We start from the raw sequence: 18,978 nt of genomic DNA, 5'->3' as shown, positions 1-18,978 counted from the left end.
ATTGGTTTTGTTATCAGTTCCAAGCTAATAACAGAGATACTTCTGGCGTCAGAATTTAGGCTCTCCTAAGAATAACCTCTGCACAAAGACTTAAGAAACAGCTTACACTTACAAGCTGAAATACAGCACTGAAGTCCCCCTCTGCAGCATGTTGACCCTGTTACGGTGTGGTTTCACCTGAAGACTGCCCATGTAGCACAGTGATGGGCAATAGAGGCTCTCTCATGTAACCAGGGGCAGGTTATGTGAGACATGGCCCTTCATTCCCTGCAGAGATTCAAAGCTCACTTGAAAACACCCAGTGAAAGGACCTGGCACTCCTACTTGCTGAGATAACATCTATTCTGCCTTCTAAGCCTTTGCAGAAAGACAGATTACACACAGTAACATTCAGCATAGCAGTCTTGTTAATAAAAATGAGGCATTATTCACCCATGCATGACTTCTGTGAGACCTTTTTACAATTTTTCTGTTCAAATGGGAATGTCATGCTTTGCGTAAAACAAGTCTTTATCTTATGTGCAATAAAGGGGAATCACAAACCAGTTCAGTCTAATGATCAGTAGACTTTTCCTGAGTGGATCACACAGTCCCATAAAAACCTAAAAACTATAGTCAGGAGGTAGCAAGGACATTTTAAAGTTTTTGATGAAAACTGGACTGGCTACCTCAAAATATGATGTTTGGAACAAATCATTCCTTATGCTTAGTTTTTAAGGGTGACTGACAGTAGAGCTACTGAGTGCTTTAAATAAATATTATCAGAATTCATATGAATAAAAACAGAGGGCTTCTTCTGATGGACACCATCATATTTTTCATTCATTTCACAGAAGCATAAAAATGTTTTTTTTTTGTTTGCAAAAATATTTCAGAAAGTAAAAATCCAATGACAGTGCTAGTCTATTTGCAAGAAGTTTACATATCTAAATGCTCATAAAGCCATGCTGAAAAGTCACTGTCCCTCAACTTGGAGAATCAACAATGTCATGTACAACTGGTCCATACAGTTAATAGTGGAACTAAGTCTTACCAAAGCTAATCACTCAGCAAAAACCCAGGGCTGAGGCTGAGAGGTTTCTAGTCCCAAAACAAAAAGCCCTTGCAAACTACTTGTGTTTAAGTAAAATAAGGAATCAGCTCTCAAATCAGGTCCTCATAATACAAAAAAATAAATCCAACATTCTATTAACAGGGAAAGTGAGCAGTGCAAATTGCTGACATAAATGTGGTAAACATGACATACAGTAAAATTTAACACAGAAAAGTCAAAATTCATTTTAGAAAAATAAGTCTTATTTTTTAAAAACTGGCAAACACTTCAGATCTTTAATAATAGGAATTGCACGGTTCTAAAAATAATTATGAAATGTTCTAGTGTTCAGTGCTACAGTACTGGATTTTATTTTAATAAAATACATGATTTTAAAAAGAAGACGATGGTTTAAAAACCTGCACACCACAGAACTCATATCATTAGAAGGCTGAATCATTTAAAATGCAATGTAGGATTGGATCCATACTTGTTATCTGCTATTTTACACTCAGCAGCCAAAAAAGGAGGACAGAAAAGTCTAACTTAGCACAGAAATATGTATTTCTCTATTAGAGAAACAACTCCTGACAGTTACCATAGCCAACACAGCTAGTATTTGGGTTGGATAAGACAGTACAGTTGGTAGTAGGTCAGTATTTTCCATGAAATTGGAAGGGCTGTCCCACAATATCATGAATGTTCTGGGACCTTTAGAAAGGTTTAGTAGATGCAAATATTTATATAGCTAAGTGCAGGGCTTATGAATTATTTACATTTAACTTAAGCCATCAAGAGATCATTTGCATCTTCAGTAGTGTCTCTAGATCCCTCACCACAAGGGAATGACTTTTCTCCTTTATTAATTAACTGAAAGAAACTTTGGTTGCCCAGCTCAGCATGCCATTGACAAAAGTTAAAGGCCTCTTTCCTTCTTTTTTATGGAAGTGGAAAGCACCATGGGTCTCCTTGCACATAGCTGTGCAAACTCAGCTGCTGAGTCCACTGGTTACACAAAAAAAATATGCCCTTATGGAAAACAAATATACGTCTCTTTTATAAGAAAAGGCTAACTGTGCAAACTGTAGGTAATCCTTGAGGTAGAGCTCATATCTCCTGACGCATCAGCTGAAAACTCAATATTCAGGACGTGACACTTTGCCCCAGTACCCCTTGGCCTATTTGTAGGTCAGAGCTATTCAGTCAACCTCCCTTGCAGGATTGGAAAACTTGTGAGTCCTTGGGTCTACATGTTTTGGTTAAGGCTAAAAAATACATCTGGTGGTGGATTAGCAGAATACGTGCCATGTATCAAATTTTAAGCTGACTGAAAATCTTTCTAGAAATCAATTTAAAAGCACTCAAATACTAAGTAAAAGCATGCATGCTCTTCAGCTTCCCATAGCTCAGCTACCAGTGCTGCTATAGTATGAAGTGTCAGAGCTATCTGTGAACTCCCATTAAGCTTACAGCCACAGCTAGTGTCCCTTCACCTGATGAAATCCAAAGACATATGGATGGCTTTGGGAATATGCTGCAGTGTTCTCTGTTGATGCTACAGAGTATGGTTTAATAAGTGTCCCCACATTAGGATGGTGTTTATGTAACTGAAATGTTTTGTTATAAACTTTTTGTGCTCAAGGCATTGGCATTTGTACCCAAGGCTTTCCAGTTATTTCTGGCATCAGCATAGCACAACATCCCACATTAGCTTGTTAGAAGTAAGGCAGTCGCTTAGAGCTGGAGTTCTCTGGGACTGGCTGCCCATGCGCATATTGCTGCCAGGAGTACACATGCACCTGTGTGCACTCATCCTGCCTTTTTTTTTTTTTTACAGGAAGGAAAACACCAGAAGACACTTTGCAAGCCTCAATTTTGTCCCACCTGCAGGGTCCCTTAATGTCAAAGGGCTTTAGAAAGGAGGAAAAACATGATGTGAGGTAAAAGTACACATAAACAATGCACCTCCAGTAATTTCATTTCCTGGTAAGCAAAGTCCTTTTCTCCAACTGCCAAACCACACTTCCACTGGAACTGTAGGTGACTTCAAAGCAATACCTGTACTCCCTGAAGGAGGGACTCAAAAGCCTGCACAAATGATTTTAACTGTTACCACACTCACTGCGGAGCTTTGAAGGTTTCTAGGATTGTGTACACCTTGGTAAAATCTGCTTTGCAATGTGTATGTTCAGCAAATATTGGGTATGTGGAGAAAGTCTTCAGGGACGCTTTAGGAGAGTAAGTCTCAGTTTCTGCCAAGTGACTATTGGCATTTATATTGACTGCAAGTGCATGTGCACCACTGAGAATCTGCACCACACGGTTCATAGCATTTTGAAGTGTTCTGTGCCTGCATCAACTTTTCTTTGCACGTTACTCTTTTTTGTTTCCGTATTTTCAAAGACAGGCTCTTCCCCTATGACTCACCAACATAAACTTTATTGTAATATTACTGATCCTGAATTCTTTCCTCAGGCAAAATTCCTGATAATCTTCTGACCCAAAAAATAATAATAATAAAAAAAAAAATGTGCAGGAGAACCCTGGCACAACAAATCAGATCAAGGACAGTTTCCTATACGGAGATTTGCTGATTATTTTTTTTAAGACTGGTGAGCTACAGAAACATGACCTCAATGGGCAGACTAGAGAGGAAGGGACATGGGGACATAAAGCTTTTACTGCCTATCAGAGGGAAATTCTGATCTACTTACTATCACGAGTAGAGAAAATCAGATGAGCCCTTCTCCAGTGATACTCTTGTCCTGGGACATGTTACCAAAGTGTTGTTTTGGCTGCAGCATTTATATTCAATAGAAACCTAATGCTAGATTGTATCTGGTAAATTTGCTGTGACAGAGATATTCAGGTGCCTGCATGTGTAAATGTAATTGCTTTGTTCCTCTGGGAGTCTATAATATGTTAAGAGAGTATGCAGAGCCAAACAGCAGAGAGCTGTGCCACACTGTTTCTGTTACTTTTGCTTCCATTTCAGGATGCAGGGAAAGAAAAGGCCTTTCTGCCAGGGAAAGAAAAGGCCTTTCTGCCAGTTAACTCACCAAACTCGGATGATCAGCCTTCTGGAAGAACGATGGCACCGAGTACTTCCTTTACTTTCTCTTGGGGAGGAGACACTGTACCTGCCTGACAAAAATACCACCATCACTGATAATCTAGCACAAAATTATCCTAGATATTATTAGCAGCAGCTCAACGACAGACATTCTGTAATTGCCAGTACACTTTCTCAAATGTCCCTCCTGCATATTTTGTATCATCCAAGCATAAATAACTTTCTGTTCATTTGTATGAACAGAAGTGACACAGGGTAAACAAGCAGGTGGACCATACCCTCTTCATCCCCCCCCCCCCCCCCAAGGTGACAAGCTCTTGTCTTCTTTTTTCACACAGTTGTTCATTGTGCTTTTTATGGTATTTCAGAGACCATATATAGGTTGCAGGGAATAATGAAGACACTGATAAAAAATCAGTTTGGCTCCTTGTTGTCCCAATACCATGGGACTGAAGATGAAACAGTTATGCCTTTCCAACTTCAGTGCTTTTCTGGAAGGGTACTCTAAGGTTCTGTTGTGAAGAACCATTTCAAAGTCAGGGTAAAATTCATCCCTCAAACTATTTACTCTTCTTGATATCATATGAATAAGGTGAAGTTCTTCATTAGAGTATACCCCGTGACAAATAATGCCCTAGTAATTATGGGTGGGGATTTTCATGCGGTGACTGATGATGCCTTGGAAAAGAGCCATGGCACTGTGCATTCAGAAGCTAAGCTATCTAAATCCTTGCAGACCTCATTTATGCTTTTGGGAATACAGGACAGGTGTGGCAGTTACTAAACCTGGATACTTGAGAATTCACCTCTTATTCCCAGGTGTGGGCCATTAATTCTCGCTCAGACTTGTTCAGTTCTAACAAGTCTCTTTTGAACAAGATTTTATATATACACAGATGATACACAACATTTTCCTTTCAATCCATTTATCTACTTTGTTTTTACTCATATTTAACTATACAGTTTCACCCTGCCTAACATTTTACATGCACATGAAAATAAAAAACAATATTGATCAGTGGCAGTCTAAAAACCACTGTTGCATTCTATAGATATCAGAAAAAAAATGCGGTTTGCATTAAGCTTAGCACAATTATTAATGAAGTTCAGCTAAAATGCAAGTCAGGCCCCAGTGATATTCACAACAATGGGTACACAAATTTTAACTGCAGCACTAGGTTTCAGAGCAAAGCCAGAGAATGTTCAAACACAGGTTAGCAAAGCTGTACAATCCTTGTTAGAATGTGGCACTCTTTTTTTTTTTTTTTTTGTTAGATCCTCTCCCAGAGACCTGAACTGTTTGGGATAATCATAAAATCAAAGAATATACTGAGTTGGAAGGGTCACACAAGGACCATCAAGTCCAACTCCTTGCTCCACAAAGGCTACTTAAAAATCAAACCATAGTCTGAGAGTGTTATCCAAACGCCTCTTCAACTCCGGCAGGGTCAGTGCTGTGACCACTGTCCTGGGGAGCCTGTGCCAGTGCCCAACCACCCACCTGGTGAAGAAACTTTTCCTACCATCTAACCTGACCCTCCCCTGTTGCAGTTCTATGCTGCTCCCTCTGGTCCTATCACTAACTTGACACACTTAGAGCTTCCCCACAGAGCAGGCATTCTTCAGGGACATGCTTGCTTTTTCCAAACTCAAATACCTACAAGAAAGCTTCCAATTCCATATTCAGATATTTGAATGCAAGGTCACAAATAGTAAGTCCAGCAGCTTCACTGGCTTGGAAGGGACTTGCGGCTACTGAACACTAATCAGTATCTAGTCACTGATACAGTTAGAATAGTTTGGTCATCTTCTTAGAAATCCTCTGGAATACTCTAAAGACAGGAGATGATATGGATATATGCTAAAATAAAATATAAAATAAAATAAAATATAAAATAAAATGTAGGTGGAGAGAAAAGCATGGCATGTAGCACTTATGACAGCAACAGTTTGGGTTTCTAGTAAAAAAGATCATTAATGCATTAGTTTTCTCTAATGCACTGTATGATTTCTGTGTTAGTCTGATTCATTTTGCTATCACACAATAGCCTACTGAAGTTGTGGGAGAAGGAACAGCTGTTGGCTTTTTTTTTTTTTTTATGTCCTCCTCCACTGGCGAAACACTCCTTTTACTCTGCACATGTAATTGAGTTGATCTCTTTTCAGAAACCAGTGTAAGTAATTCTAGATATTTGTGTGGCTTTGATATTTTGATAATAAGGAAAGTAGTACTGGAAGATGCTGAACTAGAAACTGGAAATACTTTCTTGCAAAAATTATTAGCAGCATAGAGAGAAAGAACAAAAGCATTGGATTTTTCCTGTAAATGAACTCCAGGCAGTGTTACAATAAAATGAATGTTTGCTATTTGAATAGAATGGCTCCTTTCTTTACTTAGTATTTGCTAGAACAAAAGCACTGTAACTTTCCAAGGCTGCAGTGAGTCAGTGCTAGAATTAGAAGTGCAGTCCTGAAATAGCGATCACCAGTAAGCAATGTTTCCTCTCCTTTCTCTTCACCTATTCAAAAAGGCTACCTCTGACAAATGAACTATTAATAGACAAATTTCTACCATTTAAATTATCGAATCAGATTGAAAGACATTTCTAACAGTAGGATTTTCATCTTGGTGCAGGTCAGTCCTGAATGCAAAATATAAGTCTTGTAACACCACAATACAATGGTTATTAAGTGAAGAGAGTTTTACAATAATAAGATTAGGGAAAAACTCTACTACAGGCTTTGTATTGCTAGGATATTTCTAAACGAATGTCATCTGCTTGATGATTGTAAGGAATGTGATCATATCCCACAGTGTTTTTCTGTCCAGTTTCAAGCAAATCTAGTTCAACAAAGCAGGGGTAGCAGTTACTACGAAAAACTTTTATAACAAGACTGACAATAGGAAGGTTAGTAACTTTTTTTCTTGATGTCAAAACAGACAAGAAGAGACTGCTACTGTTGCTTTCTAACCATTTGTTTACTATTCTATCATGACTTTGCACTCTTTGAATGATTAAAACTGGATCACTAACAGGCTGCTGGGGGTGGATTACAGATCTGTCTCTTCAGCTTCTGGATAATCTCTATAAATAGGACAGAAAGTGTTGGTATCATTCAGTGCATTTGCCCACAAACACACTTTATATCACAACCTGAAATAGTACCCAAGGAGGGTATTTATTTCTACTTGTAAAATACATATATATATACATATATATTTAATTTTCTTTCTTCTAAATCACAAGAAAGTAAATGACTAAATTCTCAGCTAGAAGAATTCAAAAGACATGATATTACACCAAAGGGAAAAACTATACAGTTAAATCATGTGTGAAAGGTAAATGTTTAACTGAAATGTTCAAGTCTGAATTAAAAAGTCCATTAAAGGCTATCCATGAGGGACATGCAGGCAAATAATTGAATGCTTGCAGAAGAAGAAGAAGAAAAAAGTATAGGTTGTAGTCCAGACTGTTTGTATATTGTTTTTTTTTTTAAATTATTATTATTATTATTATTTATTTTAGGACAAAGAAATAATTGCCCATGAACAGAGATGTAACAACCATAAACATTGTAAAAAGACAATAAAAATGATTCAGAGACATAACAGTTCTCACACTGAGTTCTACTGCAGAAAACTGCCTACATGTAAGCACTAAGTAAACAAGCAATAAACAAGGATATTTCCCTCAAAGTTCCTCTCCCCTCTAAAACTTTTGCCTCTGACTCCCATAGATAGCTTCTGTTTCCTCAATAGTTTTTCTGCCTTGAATTGTGATTTGCTAGATACTATTTGAAGATGCGGATTTTTTTTTTAATTTTTATTTTTCAGGAACTGGGGTCTTTAAAGAACCATAAGACTGGACTATGCATGTGAAAATAAGTTACTATTACAATATTATCTATAGTCTTATAGGCAGACTGCTGCTACAGCAATACATCCAGAATCAGAGTGAGGACTCCATCCCAGCAGGGACAGTCCAGCTCATGACAGCTCGTGTAACTTGTATGTGGCAGTAAGCAGATAAGGTGTGTATTTCAACGCCATGCCTCAAGAGCAGTAGTCCATGTATTTTGTGATTACTTTTTAAATTGCTTCCACCATAATCCATTTTTACTGTGGGAAAGAAAAATATTATCTTGCAAACACTTAAGTACACTGTGTGATGATTTTCCTGTAATAGGATACAATGCCAACCAAGCATTGGAGCTCCTTAGATGCATGGAATTACGTATGGGCTTTAATGTTTAAAATAATCAGACCGAATGAGAATGAGTTTGTCTACATTTTATTTTCTTCATCTTTCTTTGATGAGGATTAATGAATAAATGGTGATAAAGTACTCTAAAATCCTAGGAAAGCACTCTAAGAGCATACACCTACTTAACTATTTTAAGTAGAGGATAATGTTTAATGCTTACCTGGAATTTTTGCTCTAGTTACAGATGGATGAGTCATTGCCAGAGAAAACATAACAGTTTCAACTGAGAAACAGAAAAACATTTGAGATATTAAAGCAAATACTTGATGACTGACAAGGAAACAGTATCTTCATGGTAATGAGCTGAGTAAAACTGTTTGCCCAGACTAATCCTCAGAATTCTTTGCAAATGTGGTTTATTTTCCACAGGGCTTTATAAAAACAACAAAAACACTCAACATCAGACGGCCATAGAAATGGCAAATACAAATATCTATGTTACCAAGCTCTGCAACTGTGTTCACAAATCTGATCATTCTCATTTCTTTTGCATAGGAAAAGTTTCCACAGGTAGGTCTATGTCCTAAACTGGGGTACAACACAGACTGGAACTCTCTGCATTTAAACAGTAACTATTTTTTCCACACTGTTCTTTTCACTACGCGTGCCCATAAACTTGCTCGCAACTTCCTTACTTTACAAACTGATGACTTTTGGAGCTGCCCGCTGCAAGCACATGCACCTCCTTGTTTGAGTACATGTTTCCCCTTCAAAGAGCTACTAGATGCATTTTATGCACCTACAACTTAGATGCAAACATGTATTTTTTTTATTGTAATCTTGTTTAGGCAGAGCTCAGGAGACGTGAGCCAAAGCCTCTGAACAGCATTAAGGGCCCAAACCGTCCTCCACAAGACGTGAGGCGCTTTCTGACGAGACACAGCTGCGCCTAACCTTCCTACAGCATTTAGCTACCACACAGGTGTTTCCTAACCTGTTTTAAACCTTTGGCCGTTGTTTTTTTATTTGTTTTGAGGTGTTCACAAGGGGAAAAACGAGCGAAGAGCCAACGCAACTTCAGAATGCGCCACAACCTCGGCTCGCTCCTCGGCTCGCTCCCCGCCTCGCACGGGCCCCCCGCGGCGCCTGAGGTGAGAAGATGGCGCCCGCGGGCCGGGCCGGGCCGGGGCCTCGCGCAGCGCCTCAGGGCGCCGAGGTGGGGCCGCCCCGCAGCGCCCTCGCGGCCCGCCGGCCTCGCCCTTTAAAGCCGAGGAGGGGTCGGATTGGCCGCTCGGGCTGCCAATCGCGGCGGGCATTGCGTCACCCCGCCGGGCAGCCGGGCGCCGATTGGCCGGCGCGGGGGCTGGGGGGCGGGCGGGCGCGGGGCGGGTTTCGCAATCGCCGCTCGGGCCGCGCTGGGCGCTTTAACGACGAGGCTCGGGCCCGGCCGCGCCCCCCCCCCTCTCCCCTCCCCGCCGCCGCCGCCGCCGCCGTTGCCGCAGGTAAGGGGCGGCCGCGCGGGGGGCGCCGCCGCGGGGTGCGGGGCCGGGCCGGGCCGTGCCCGCTGCCGTTGCCGCGGCGGGTGGTGGCGGTGGCGGCGGCCATGGGGAGCGGCGCGCATGATGCAATCGGCGGGCGGGCGGCCCCGGCCCCGCGCCTCTCCTCTCCTCTCCTCCCCCCGGTGAAGTCACGGCTTGGCGCTGCCGCACGGCCGCGGGGGGGGGGAGGAGGAGGAGGAGGAGGAGGAGGAGGGGGAGGAGCGCGGCCCCCGGGCTGCGGGCCCGGCGGGGAGGCGGCGGCCGGGCCCCGGGGGTGTCCCGGGGGTGCTTCCACCCCCCCCGCCCCTTCCCCGGGCCAGGTGCGGGCGGAGGCTCCCGGAGCCGCCCCGAGGGCAGCGGCCGCCCGGGCGGGGCTCCGGGTGGGACGGCCCGGCGGGGTGCGGCATGTCGCGACAGCGCAAGGCTTATCGCGACAGGGGCTGTCGCCTTTAGCGGGAGGGGAGCGCTACGGGACCGGGCCGGGTCTGGGGGCAGCCGGGGGGGCTCAGCGGGTCCCTGTGCCCCCTGTCCCTTTTTCCTTTTCTTTTAAAGGATGTCGGGCTGCGCGCTGTGCAGGGTGAGGAAGGGTTTTCCCTTCACGAGGAGTAATTGGAGGTTAGGAGGAAAATGCAGGCAAAAGGTTGGCAGCGGGTGGCAGATGGAAGCCACCTCGGCCAGGACACCTCCCCTGAGCGCGGCGAGCAGCAAGCCCTGCAGGACGGGGCTCCCCCAGCGCTCAGCAAACTGCCCGCAGGTTTATGCTGTTCCTTGTGCAGCAGCGGTTGGGTTTAGTCAGGTCCTACTGGGATATTTGTACGGAAGTCAAAGAGAAGGGAGGCTACCTCTTGCTGTTCAGGCTTGCGCTGATTCTGCACTGGGTAGAGGCATCTGGGTGACTTTGTGCAGTGAAGCCGTCCTGAATAACAGAATCCACAGAGTCACATCTCAGAGAAGGAGTAGAGAGAAATGCTTTGTAGTTTTTGCTGCTAAGTAAAAAAAAAAAAAACAAAAACCAAACAAACCACTGATTTAATTAACAATTTAAAATACTTTTTTTTTCCCGCCAAGGCAAACATTTGGAAGTCTAAAGTTTTTTAGGGGGGTAAAGCAAAGATAATAAAGGTCTTGATTTGCTTGGGAGCCTGCAGTCCCTGCGGAGTGCTGTCAGACAGCGGCTGCCTGTGAGGACACCCCTGAGCTACCAGCTATTATGCTGTAGTGGGTGGCCAGCTGGTGTCCTGGGTGGCCAGTTGGTGGCCCAAGGAGAGAACAAGGCAGTTCTAACTGGCCACTGGAAACACTAACATGTGCTGGGTGGAACCAGCCTAGGGCTGGCACCGAGCTCCGGCTGATGAGCTGCTTTATGGGAACAAGATGCTGGGAAACTCGAGCTGGCTCTCCAAGGAGCTGCCTCCTGTTGTGTCAGGGCTAACAGCGAGCCAACCTGTTTGTGTGGCACGATACCTGAGCCCTGGGCCCCAGCTGCCTCCTGGCCTTCCCCAGGTACTATGTGCCCCACAAAACTCGCTGCTGACCAGGGTGTCCTTCCCTCTCGCTGCCCAACTGAGTAGCTGACAGCTGGTGATGTGGATCCAGCCTCCAGATAACCAGGGGAGATTAGCTTCAAGCCTTAATTGTTGTGACTCCGGGGTTATCTGTGATACAGCACAGTTGGTAATACTTGCTCTGCATAAATAGTAGTTGGAGCAGGACAGGAGTCCAGGTGTCACATCTCCCAGGCAAGTGTTCTGTTGATCGTCAGGCCAAATTAGAGCTTGTCTCACTGAATAAATAGTTATTGGATACAAAGTGGGTCAGCTGCAGTAAGAAAGAACTGAGGAAGATCTAGTCCAGAGTACCCTGTAAGTCAGGGCTAGAAGAGAAGCTTGAGCAATGGGACGCTTTGGTTCTTCATCTTGGGGGGGCAGGAGCTGCCCCTTCCTCTGCAGTATCCACAAGCACAAAAAGCAGTTGGTGAAAATGTTTCTGACGTGTTACTAAACTGGGTTGTCCAGATGAAGTTAGTAAGCACTGTTGTGTTGAAATAGAGGGGACAGGAGACCATGCTGTGTGACTTTGAAAACATGCCAAAAATCAGGGGGAAAGCTCAGGTACAGGAGGCGATCTAACAACTCTGTACTATTTGAGGGCTGCAAAAATCCTGTTTTCAGAATTGCAGCTGAGACAAAGCCAGAAGAGAATATACACTTGTGTCTTGACTTTAAAAATATCTGGGCAATCACACATGCAGCTACTGTAAGTGGCCTTGCAATGCCGCTATTTGTGCACAGTGACATCTTGTTAGCTGTGTGTTCGGCTCAACCACCGATCTGCATTGCTTAGTCGGTTGGAATCTAAGACTTATATGTGGTTTGCAAAAGTTGCTCCAACAGCCAAAATCAGGAAAATATTAAATACAAATGTTAAGCATGTATGTACATAGGTTTAGCTATGTCAGAGCTGACATGTGCTCTGGTATCCTTCTACCCTGAAATGAAAATGAAACGATTTCTTTAGGAGGGGTGCAGGTATTCACTTCTTCGCTTGTACTAAGTGAGAAGACTTCTTCATGACAATGTAATTTTAAGTAACATTCAAGCCAGACTTAACAGGCTTTTCTGTGCATTTTACTGAACCACACTGCAACTGCATCTAGCTCTGGCTCCCTCCTATTATGGGAGACAAACTGGAACTGATCTAGACAGTAACATTTTAACCTCGTTAATGATAACCTAGCAGAAGGTAAAGTGGCAACTCGGGCTGCTGAGGAAAACAAACAAACAAGAGCAGCGAGCAGCTGACAAACCCGAGTGCAGGACAAGGAGTGACACACGGAGGAGTGACACACCGCAGCTCATTTACAGCCACTCACCGTGTTCGGCAGCCGGACACAGGGCTGCAGTTACCCCGTGCTTTTAGGACGTAAAGCTTTGAGCCCTTCGCTGGGCGCTGCGGATGCTGGGCAGCTCGTGGTGCCCCCACCAGTTGCAGCTGCTTTCATCCCCCTGGTTCCTCCCAGCGGCAAGCAGGGAGGTAGCTGAATACCTGTTGTGTGCTTGCACGTACACATGTGACAGAGCGTGGGGCTGCACCTTTGTAACACAAAAAGATCTTGGAGTAGGATTGTTTTATGCCAGTTAGATGCTTTTGTTTAATATAACAAGAAATCAAATAGTCATTTGAGCAGTCTGGAAGTACTTTTCACTGGAGCCACAGGCAGGGATTTCAGGAGCTTAGAACGACCCTATTGCCCCCTCCCCTCTTCTCCCCCAAGCTTTTCTCCCAGACATTTAGGAGGTCACATCCTGTGAGATGGGAAGAGAAGGGGAGCAGCTTTTAGCCTTGACAGGGCCGTGTTCCTGCAGCAGCTGTGGTGGAGTCCTGCTTGTACCACCAGCAGGTCAGGAGCAGGCTGAACCTCAGCGGGAGGACATGAGTCAGGTGAGAGGGCATCCTGCTCATCAGGCCAGGCTGCCTGCCGGACAGGAGAGCGGGCAGTGACTGGGGCGAGAGCTACAGCCGAGGAAGGTGGCTTGTAGGCATGTCAGCTGTGGCCCCCATCTCCCTATGGGTGGCAACAGTCCCCTGGCTTTCAAGCGTAGTGATGCTCACGTGGTCATCACTGTGTTTTCCTGTGCCACCTGCTCATTGCAGTGCTGTTACAGTACTTGTCCTAGTGGCTGAAGGGGTTCCTTTCATGGTACCCGGTTACAGCAATCACAGCTATTTTTTTTCCACTGGGTACTAGCGAGACCTTGAAACAATCATCAGTTTGGACACCATCTTCAAAAAACAAGTAAAGTAGTCCTAGAGCTGGTAAAAGCACTAGAAGATGCTGAAGGAAAGGTGGATAGCTTGAACACACTCACTCCAGAGAAAAGACAGGCCAACAATGAATGTGTCTGTGCACATACCCAGAGGGATGGTCTGAAGAGGACAAGGATCAAGTACTCCTGTTGGTCAAGAGTCAGGCTGTTAATAGGTTTAAGCTGCAGAAGGAAAAAATCAGTCTAAAAATTAAGAAAATTATATAACTGGAGGAAAAGTTAGACAGTGGAACCAGTTGCCAAGGCAGAGGTTGTGAAACTGGAGATATTCGAGGCTAGGCTAGACACCCATCCATCAGGGATGGCTTTGGAATAACTGAGTAAATCCAGTGAACAATGCAAACAGCTTGACTAGATGACCCAGTAACAGTCCCTTCCAATCCAAATATGTTCGAGAGGCTTCTGAAATGTCCCAGCAGTTGGCAGCTTTTCTACTTCCAGAATAGTTTTGGTGTGTTACTGCCAGATGTACCATCAGTACCTTATGCTAAAGCCAGCGATGTATAAGTCTGTAGCTAAACCCGGCAAAACTTTAACAGCATTTTTTTTTCCTACTAGGTTCACCTTGCCCTTAATCCATGTGAAGACCCGCTGGAAACACGTTCTAGAAAACAGTTTTCAGTCTCCTGATATATTCTGTTGTGTCAAAGAAGAGTCTGTCCAAATGAGCAAGACATCCCAACAGAACACCGCTACAGATGCGAACGGAGTAAGTGTGATTCACACCCAGGCGCACACCAGTGGTTTGCAGCAGGTTCCCCAGCTGGTTCCCGTTAGTCCTGGTGGTGGAGGCAAAGCTGTGCCTCCAAGCAAACAGGGAAAGAAAAATTCCTTTGTGGATAGAAACAGTGATGAGTATCGTCAGCGCAGAGAGCGGAACAACATGGCAGTGAAAAAGAGCCGGTTAAAAAGCAAGCAGAAAGCACAAGACACGCTGCAGAGGGTCACCCAGCTCAAAGAAGAAAATGAACGTTTGGAGGCAAAAATTAAGCTCCTAACCAAGGAGCTGAGTGTACTGAAAGACTTGTTCCTTGAGCACGCACACAACCTCGCAGACAATGTGCAACCTGTTGGCACTGAAACCACCACAACAAACCCAGAGAACAGCGGACAGTAGGCACCGTCGCAACCTCATGAAATGAACTCTCGAGGTACAGCTTGTCTGCACCACCCATGCAGTAACTGAGGAAAAGATGTGTTCTTTTAACCGTCATTTCTTGGAGATCTTTTTAGGTTTAACACTGAAGATTTGATATGATTAAACCAGAAACTGCTTAGGCTATTTGTTTAAAAGCGTTAAATATTTTTCTCCTCTGGAAGATTTGTCTAACAAATGCAGATCTAAATTCATAGTCAACAAGGAGCTTAGCATTAGGGAAATAACATGTTCACGGAAGTGTACTTACCTTCTTATATTTTGCGTAATGGGAGGAATCCATCGGGATGGTTCACTGTAGTATCAGTAAATCATAACCGGGTGAATTGTCTTTTAAATACTTTTTAGTGTATTTAAGCCCGTTGTTTTCTCCATTATGTATTACAAACTGCAAAGGCCATGGAGAGAGTCTGCTGTCCTGTCAACTACTTTAAACCTGTAGAGCAAGTCCTATAAAGCACCACTTAGGTCTTTCATATCTGGCTATAGTTAATGGGGAGGGTGTAGTATTAGTGAGCTAGGATGCTTACTGATGTTTTCTAGAAAAACAGCAATATACTATAATAATATATACAGGCAGTTGGCTTCCAAAAGGCAAATGATAGTCTGAATCAAGTATAAGAGGTAAAGCAGCACACTGACAAAGTCTTTTAAGCCTGTGTTCACGTTAACATTGCTCACACAGTGACTCTGGGGCCTTAAGAGAACAAGATTTTGGTTTTCAGAAAATGGCAAAGTACTACCAAAAACCTCTGCTCTGCAAAACTGCATTCTTGCTGGGGTGCAGGTATCAGGGAGAACAAAATGCGCAGCTTGGCTAAGCAATGAAAGGATTAAGGCAGCATCTGTACAGCCAGAATGTATGGACCACTGCTTGCTGACACTCATTTCCATTTTCATGGGCGTTCAGATTTGTAGCTGAGTTCGTATAGAAAGTGGTTTTAAAAATAAATGGCCCTAGTTTGAGTACCTGATTCAGCAGAATTTCTATTGCCATCATAGAGTTGCGTGAAGGAGTATCTTCAGTCTTGTTTTATTTCCATCAAAAGTTTTGCTATAGCAATTTTTAAAATGCTAGTGATAAGTCTTTGCCATGATCCATAATGCAGTGGTATGTACCTATATTGAGGATTTAAACAACAAAAGTAAAGCAGGAACTTTGATGTAACCTTAATTTATTTTCATTTTTAAATATTTCATTGACTGTATGGTTGTGTTACATTTAACCTGTGTGTCTGGCTAGTGGATTATTACACTGTCTTAATTTCCCTCCTACACTACCTTTTTCCATAGATTATTTTGTAGGATGCTTGTTTGCCTTGTATCTGTACTTAGGAAAAGAACTTGGATATTATCTCTATGAGGATGCTGTTAGAAAATAAAGCCTTTAAAAGTTCTTTTTGAATTTAAATTTTTAATACAAAGGTAATTAGATGCAGTCTTTTATGGATTGTTTTGGACTATGGTAGTCTTTTTACAGAGATACGTTTTTTTGGTTCTAGCTGCAGCTTGAATAGGTAGGGTTGAAATATCAGAATCTAATAAAAACATTTTGCCTCTAGTGCTGGCCTTATTTTTCCTGTCCCTGTTCTCTTTTGCTCAAATACAGAGGTGGCCACCTTGAACAGCTGTTGTCTGAGAAATCCATGCAACAGTCTCCATTACTGTCTTCTACTTAGGTTTTTATTCAGGGGAAGGAGAGTTGGAAACTAATTACATTTTAGCTAAATTCCCAATTTCACCAAACAAAACAAACAAAACCAAAACAACAACAACCCCCCCTCAAAAAAAAAAAAAAAAAAGCTACCTTTCCTGAACCTGTATTACAATTAAAAGGTTATGATAGGTCGTGGGAATGTGGGCAGGGAAAACAGCTGTAGAAGGATAAAGATGACCTGACTGCACCCTGTTTGTTAGAGGGGCAGAAGCTCTGGTGCAAAACGCAGGAGCTAGTCTCTTCTATTTGCTCTGCGAGTTGAGACTACATCGCCCTGTTATCCTGCCATTGGTCTGACAGGTTAATGTGGGTTTCTCTCCAGACAACCTAACCAGGAGCTCCAAATCTCTCTCGCTTTTCTGATTTTGGTGAAAATGGGCTACTTCTAGATGAATGATTTCTTAAATCTCTTGAGTAGGAATAAAACTTTTGATGGAGACCTAGAATGCTCGGGTAGGTCACTTCAACATCTTGACATCACCAGTTCCACTTCCTTCTTTAAAACAAAACCACTGAGTTACAAAAAGCTGTTAGTTTGCACAATGACTTTTCCGGCTTAGCAGTCCATGCACTTGCTGTGTTTGCCTAGGGAAGCATCCAGACTGTGCAGCATGTCACTTTCAACATGCGAGGCCACAGACCAGAGATTTTACTTTTTTAAAAAAATAATATCTGCTCACAGTGTGAGCTTGGTTGCAAGAGAGGCAGGAGCCTGTTATTTTAAACCCCTTCCTGCCACAACAGCTGTCTCAGCCCCCTGCGGATCAAAGGCAGAGGTGAGGCTTTCCTGGCCACTGGCAGCAAAGCGCCTCAGCCCCATCCAGCCGAGCATCTTCAGTAAGGCACAGGAGAGCTCTCACAGTGAAGCGACTCAGAAGAACCTCTTTTCTTCCTAAGGAAAATTTGTAATAAATACATACCTACACAAGAAAATTTTAGTATAGTCCTATAAAAACTAATATTTTCCTTTTGATACAATTTTTAATAGCAGTTATAGTCTGTGACAGAACATAGTGCCTCTCACAACAAGAAAAAGTGCTACAATGCTCTACATTTCACCTGTAAACCTGATTGCTGTTTTCTTACTGTAAGAGAACTTCCCTACTCTAACTTCCACGAGCACTAGGAGGCTCTACCACGTTAATTATACTGCGTTGCTGCAACAGCATGATTTGCGTGGCAGATAAACCCAGAGTGGCTCCAACCCCAGGCAGCTGAAGCAATTTAAATATATCAGCTCACTACTTGGACCTTTTAAACAGCCAACTTGCTCAACACAATGCACTCTGCTATTTTGGTGCGACTCTACTTGAGTCTGCACCAGGGGGGAAAGGCATTTGGGAAAATACAGATAACAGCCTAACAAATCCTAATGTAGCCAAAAAGAAAATTTGTCATAACCTGCATTCTCTCCTCCCCATACATTTAAAATGTATTAAATATCATTTTGCGTTTTTTAAAGGCCTTCTTCCCTGCCTCCTCCCCCCCAACAGATTCTAATATAAAAATATAATTCCAATTCACTTTTTGCTTAAGTGGATAAAAATTATCATAATTACAGAACAGAGCTCTGGAAGGAAGGGTGAAATTTCTAGTGACCGAGTTCACGGGCCTGATTAGGAAGGAAAATGGAGGACAGTGCACATCCTGACTGCAATGCTTCCCCATCCTGGGCAAGCACAACAAAAGAGCAGCCGGTTACGTGAGCGAGCGCCTTCCCCGCAGAGCTCCTGTTCGCTGGTACATGTCGAAGCAAAACCAGTTCTGCCTCCTGCACAACACCAGATTGCTCGACCTGTTCTGCAGCAGCAGAGACCAGTATTTGCCAAGATTAATCACAGGCAGGGAAAGGCCTATTAACTACACTGGGGTTACAGCTTACTTGAAACAATTCCAAATTATTTTTTTTTGAAAATCTGTGAAGTGTTACTTTAAAATAGTAACTGCTATTGAACCAAAGCAACTGCAGGTTTCAGAGTGCCCAAAGCAGTGAGTGAGCTCCTGGGTGTGTTCAGAGCACACCACAGAAACGTACTTTGACTCAGAGGGAAGCAGGCCGAGGCCGTGAGCACGGTCTCGCACTGAAAAAACCTCCTGAAGTTTAAGGGGAGACGTGCCTGGAGCAGTGTCAGCAGGTTTCTGTGCTTGTGTATCTGCACAAACTAAATCTATTCTCAACAAAGCAAAGATTGAGCCTTTTGCATGAGTACTGCATTTCAGGCAACGAGCCTGCCAGTCACTGCAAGAGAAAGTGTTAGCACAGTTGCATGTAAAGCTGCTGATCATACGTCCTTCCCTCCTCATCCCTTCCCCTTCTTGCTCAAAACCTCCTGTACTTACCTCTTACAGACCACGGCCAAACCACCTATGAAAAAATGTAAATATGTTTAACGTCACTCTACTAAAAAATGAGCCTATAACGTCCCCTG

The 18,978-nt window shown here is 43.4% G+C and overlaps 1 protein-coding gene and 1 long non-coding RNA gene across 9 annotated transcripts in view; one reads left to right on the top strand and one right to left on the bottom strand.

Annotated features, from left to right (window-relative positions):
* The window catches only part of LOC106017234 (uncharacterized), a 60,297-nt gene extending 50,851 nt beyond the window's left edge, over window positions 1-9,446 (bottom strand). For all 6 annotated transcript variants that reach the window (XR_011812333.1, XR_011812332.1, XR_005268770.2 and 3 more), the window contains exons 1-3: window positions 9,306-9,446; window positions 8,532-8,594; window positions 4,093-4,177 (exon numbers count right to left, since the gene is read on the bottom strand). This is a non-coding gene — a long non-coding RNA (uncharacterized lncRNA). The remainder of the gene's footprint in view (window positions 1-4,092; window positions 4,178-8,531; window positions 8,595-9,305) is intronic.
* CEBPG (CCAAT enhancer binding protein gamma) lies at window positions 9,442-16,393 on the top strand. 3 transcript variants are annotated; one of them, XM_038185272.1, is made up of 2 exons: window positions 9,442-9,462; window positions 14,235-16,393. In XM_038185272.1, exon 2 carries the CDS (start codon window positions 14,341-14,343, stop codon window positions 14,791-14,793), a length of 453 nt encoding a protein of 150 aa, XP_038041200.1. In that variant the 5' UTR covers window positions 9,442-9,462; window positions 14,235-14,340; the 3' UTR covers window positions 14,794-16,393. The 3 variants fall into 3 exon arrangements, with proteins under 3 accessions (XP_038041200.1, XP_027322774.1, XP_005020030.2); XM_027466973.3 differs by lacking the exon at window positions 9,442-9,462 and adding an exon at window positions 9,677-9,813; XM_005019973.6 differs by lacking the exon at window positions 9,442-9,462 and adding an exon at window positions 10,306-13,290.
* The last annotated feature ends 2,585 nt before the right edge of the window (window positions 16,394-18,978 follow it).

Source organism: Anas platyrhynchos, chromosome 12, assembly GCF_047663525.1.
Source record: "Anas platyrhynchos isolate ZD024472 breed Pekin duck chromosome 12, IASCAAS_PekinDuck_T2T, whole genome shotgun sequence".
NCBI lineage: Eukaryota > Metazoa > Chordata > Aves > Anseriformes > Anatidae > Anas > Anas platyrhynchos.
This window is presented reverse-complemented; position numbering and strand designations above follow the sequence as displayed.

What these genes read in the sequence shown, in the direction of transcription:
- CEBPG (XM_038185272.1), top strand. Translation starts at nt 14,341, where the DNA reads ATGAGCAAGACATCCCAACAGAACACCGCTACAGATGCGAACGGAGTA.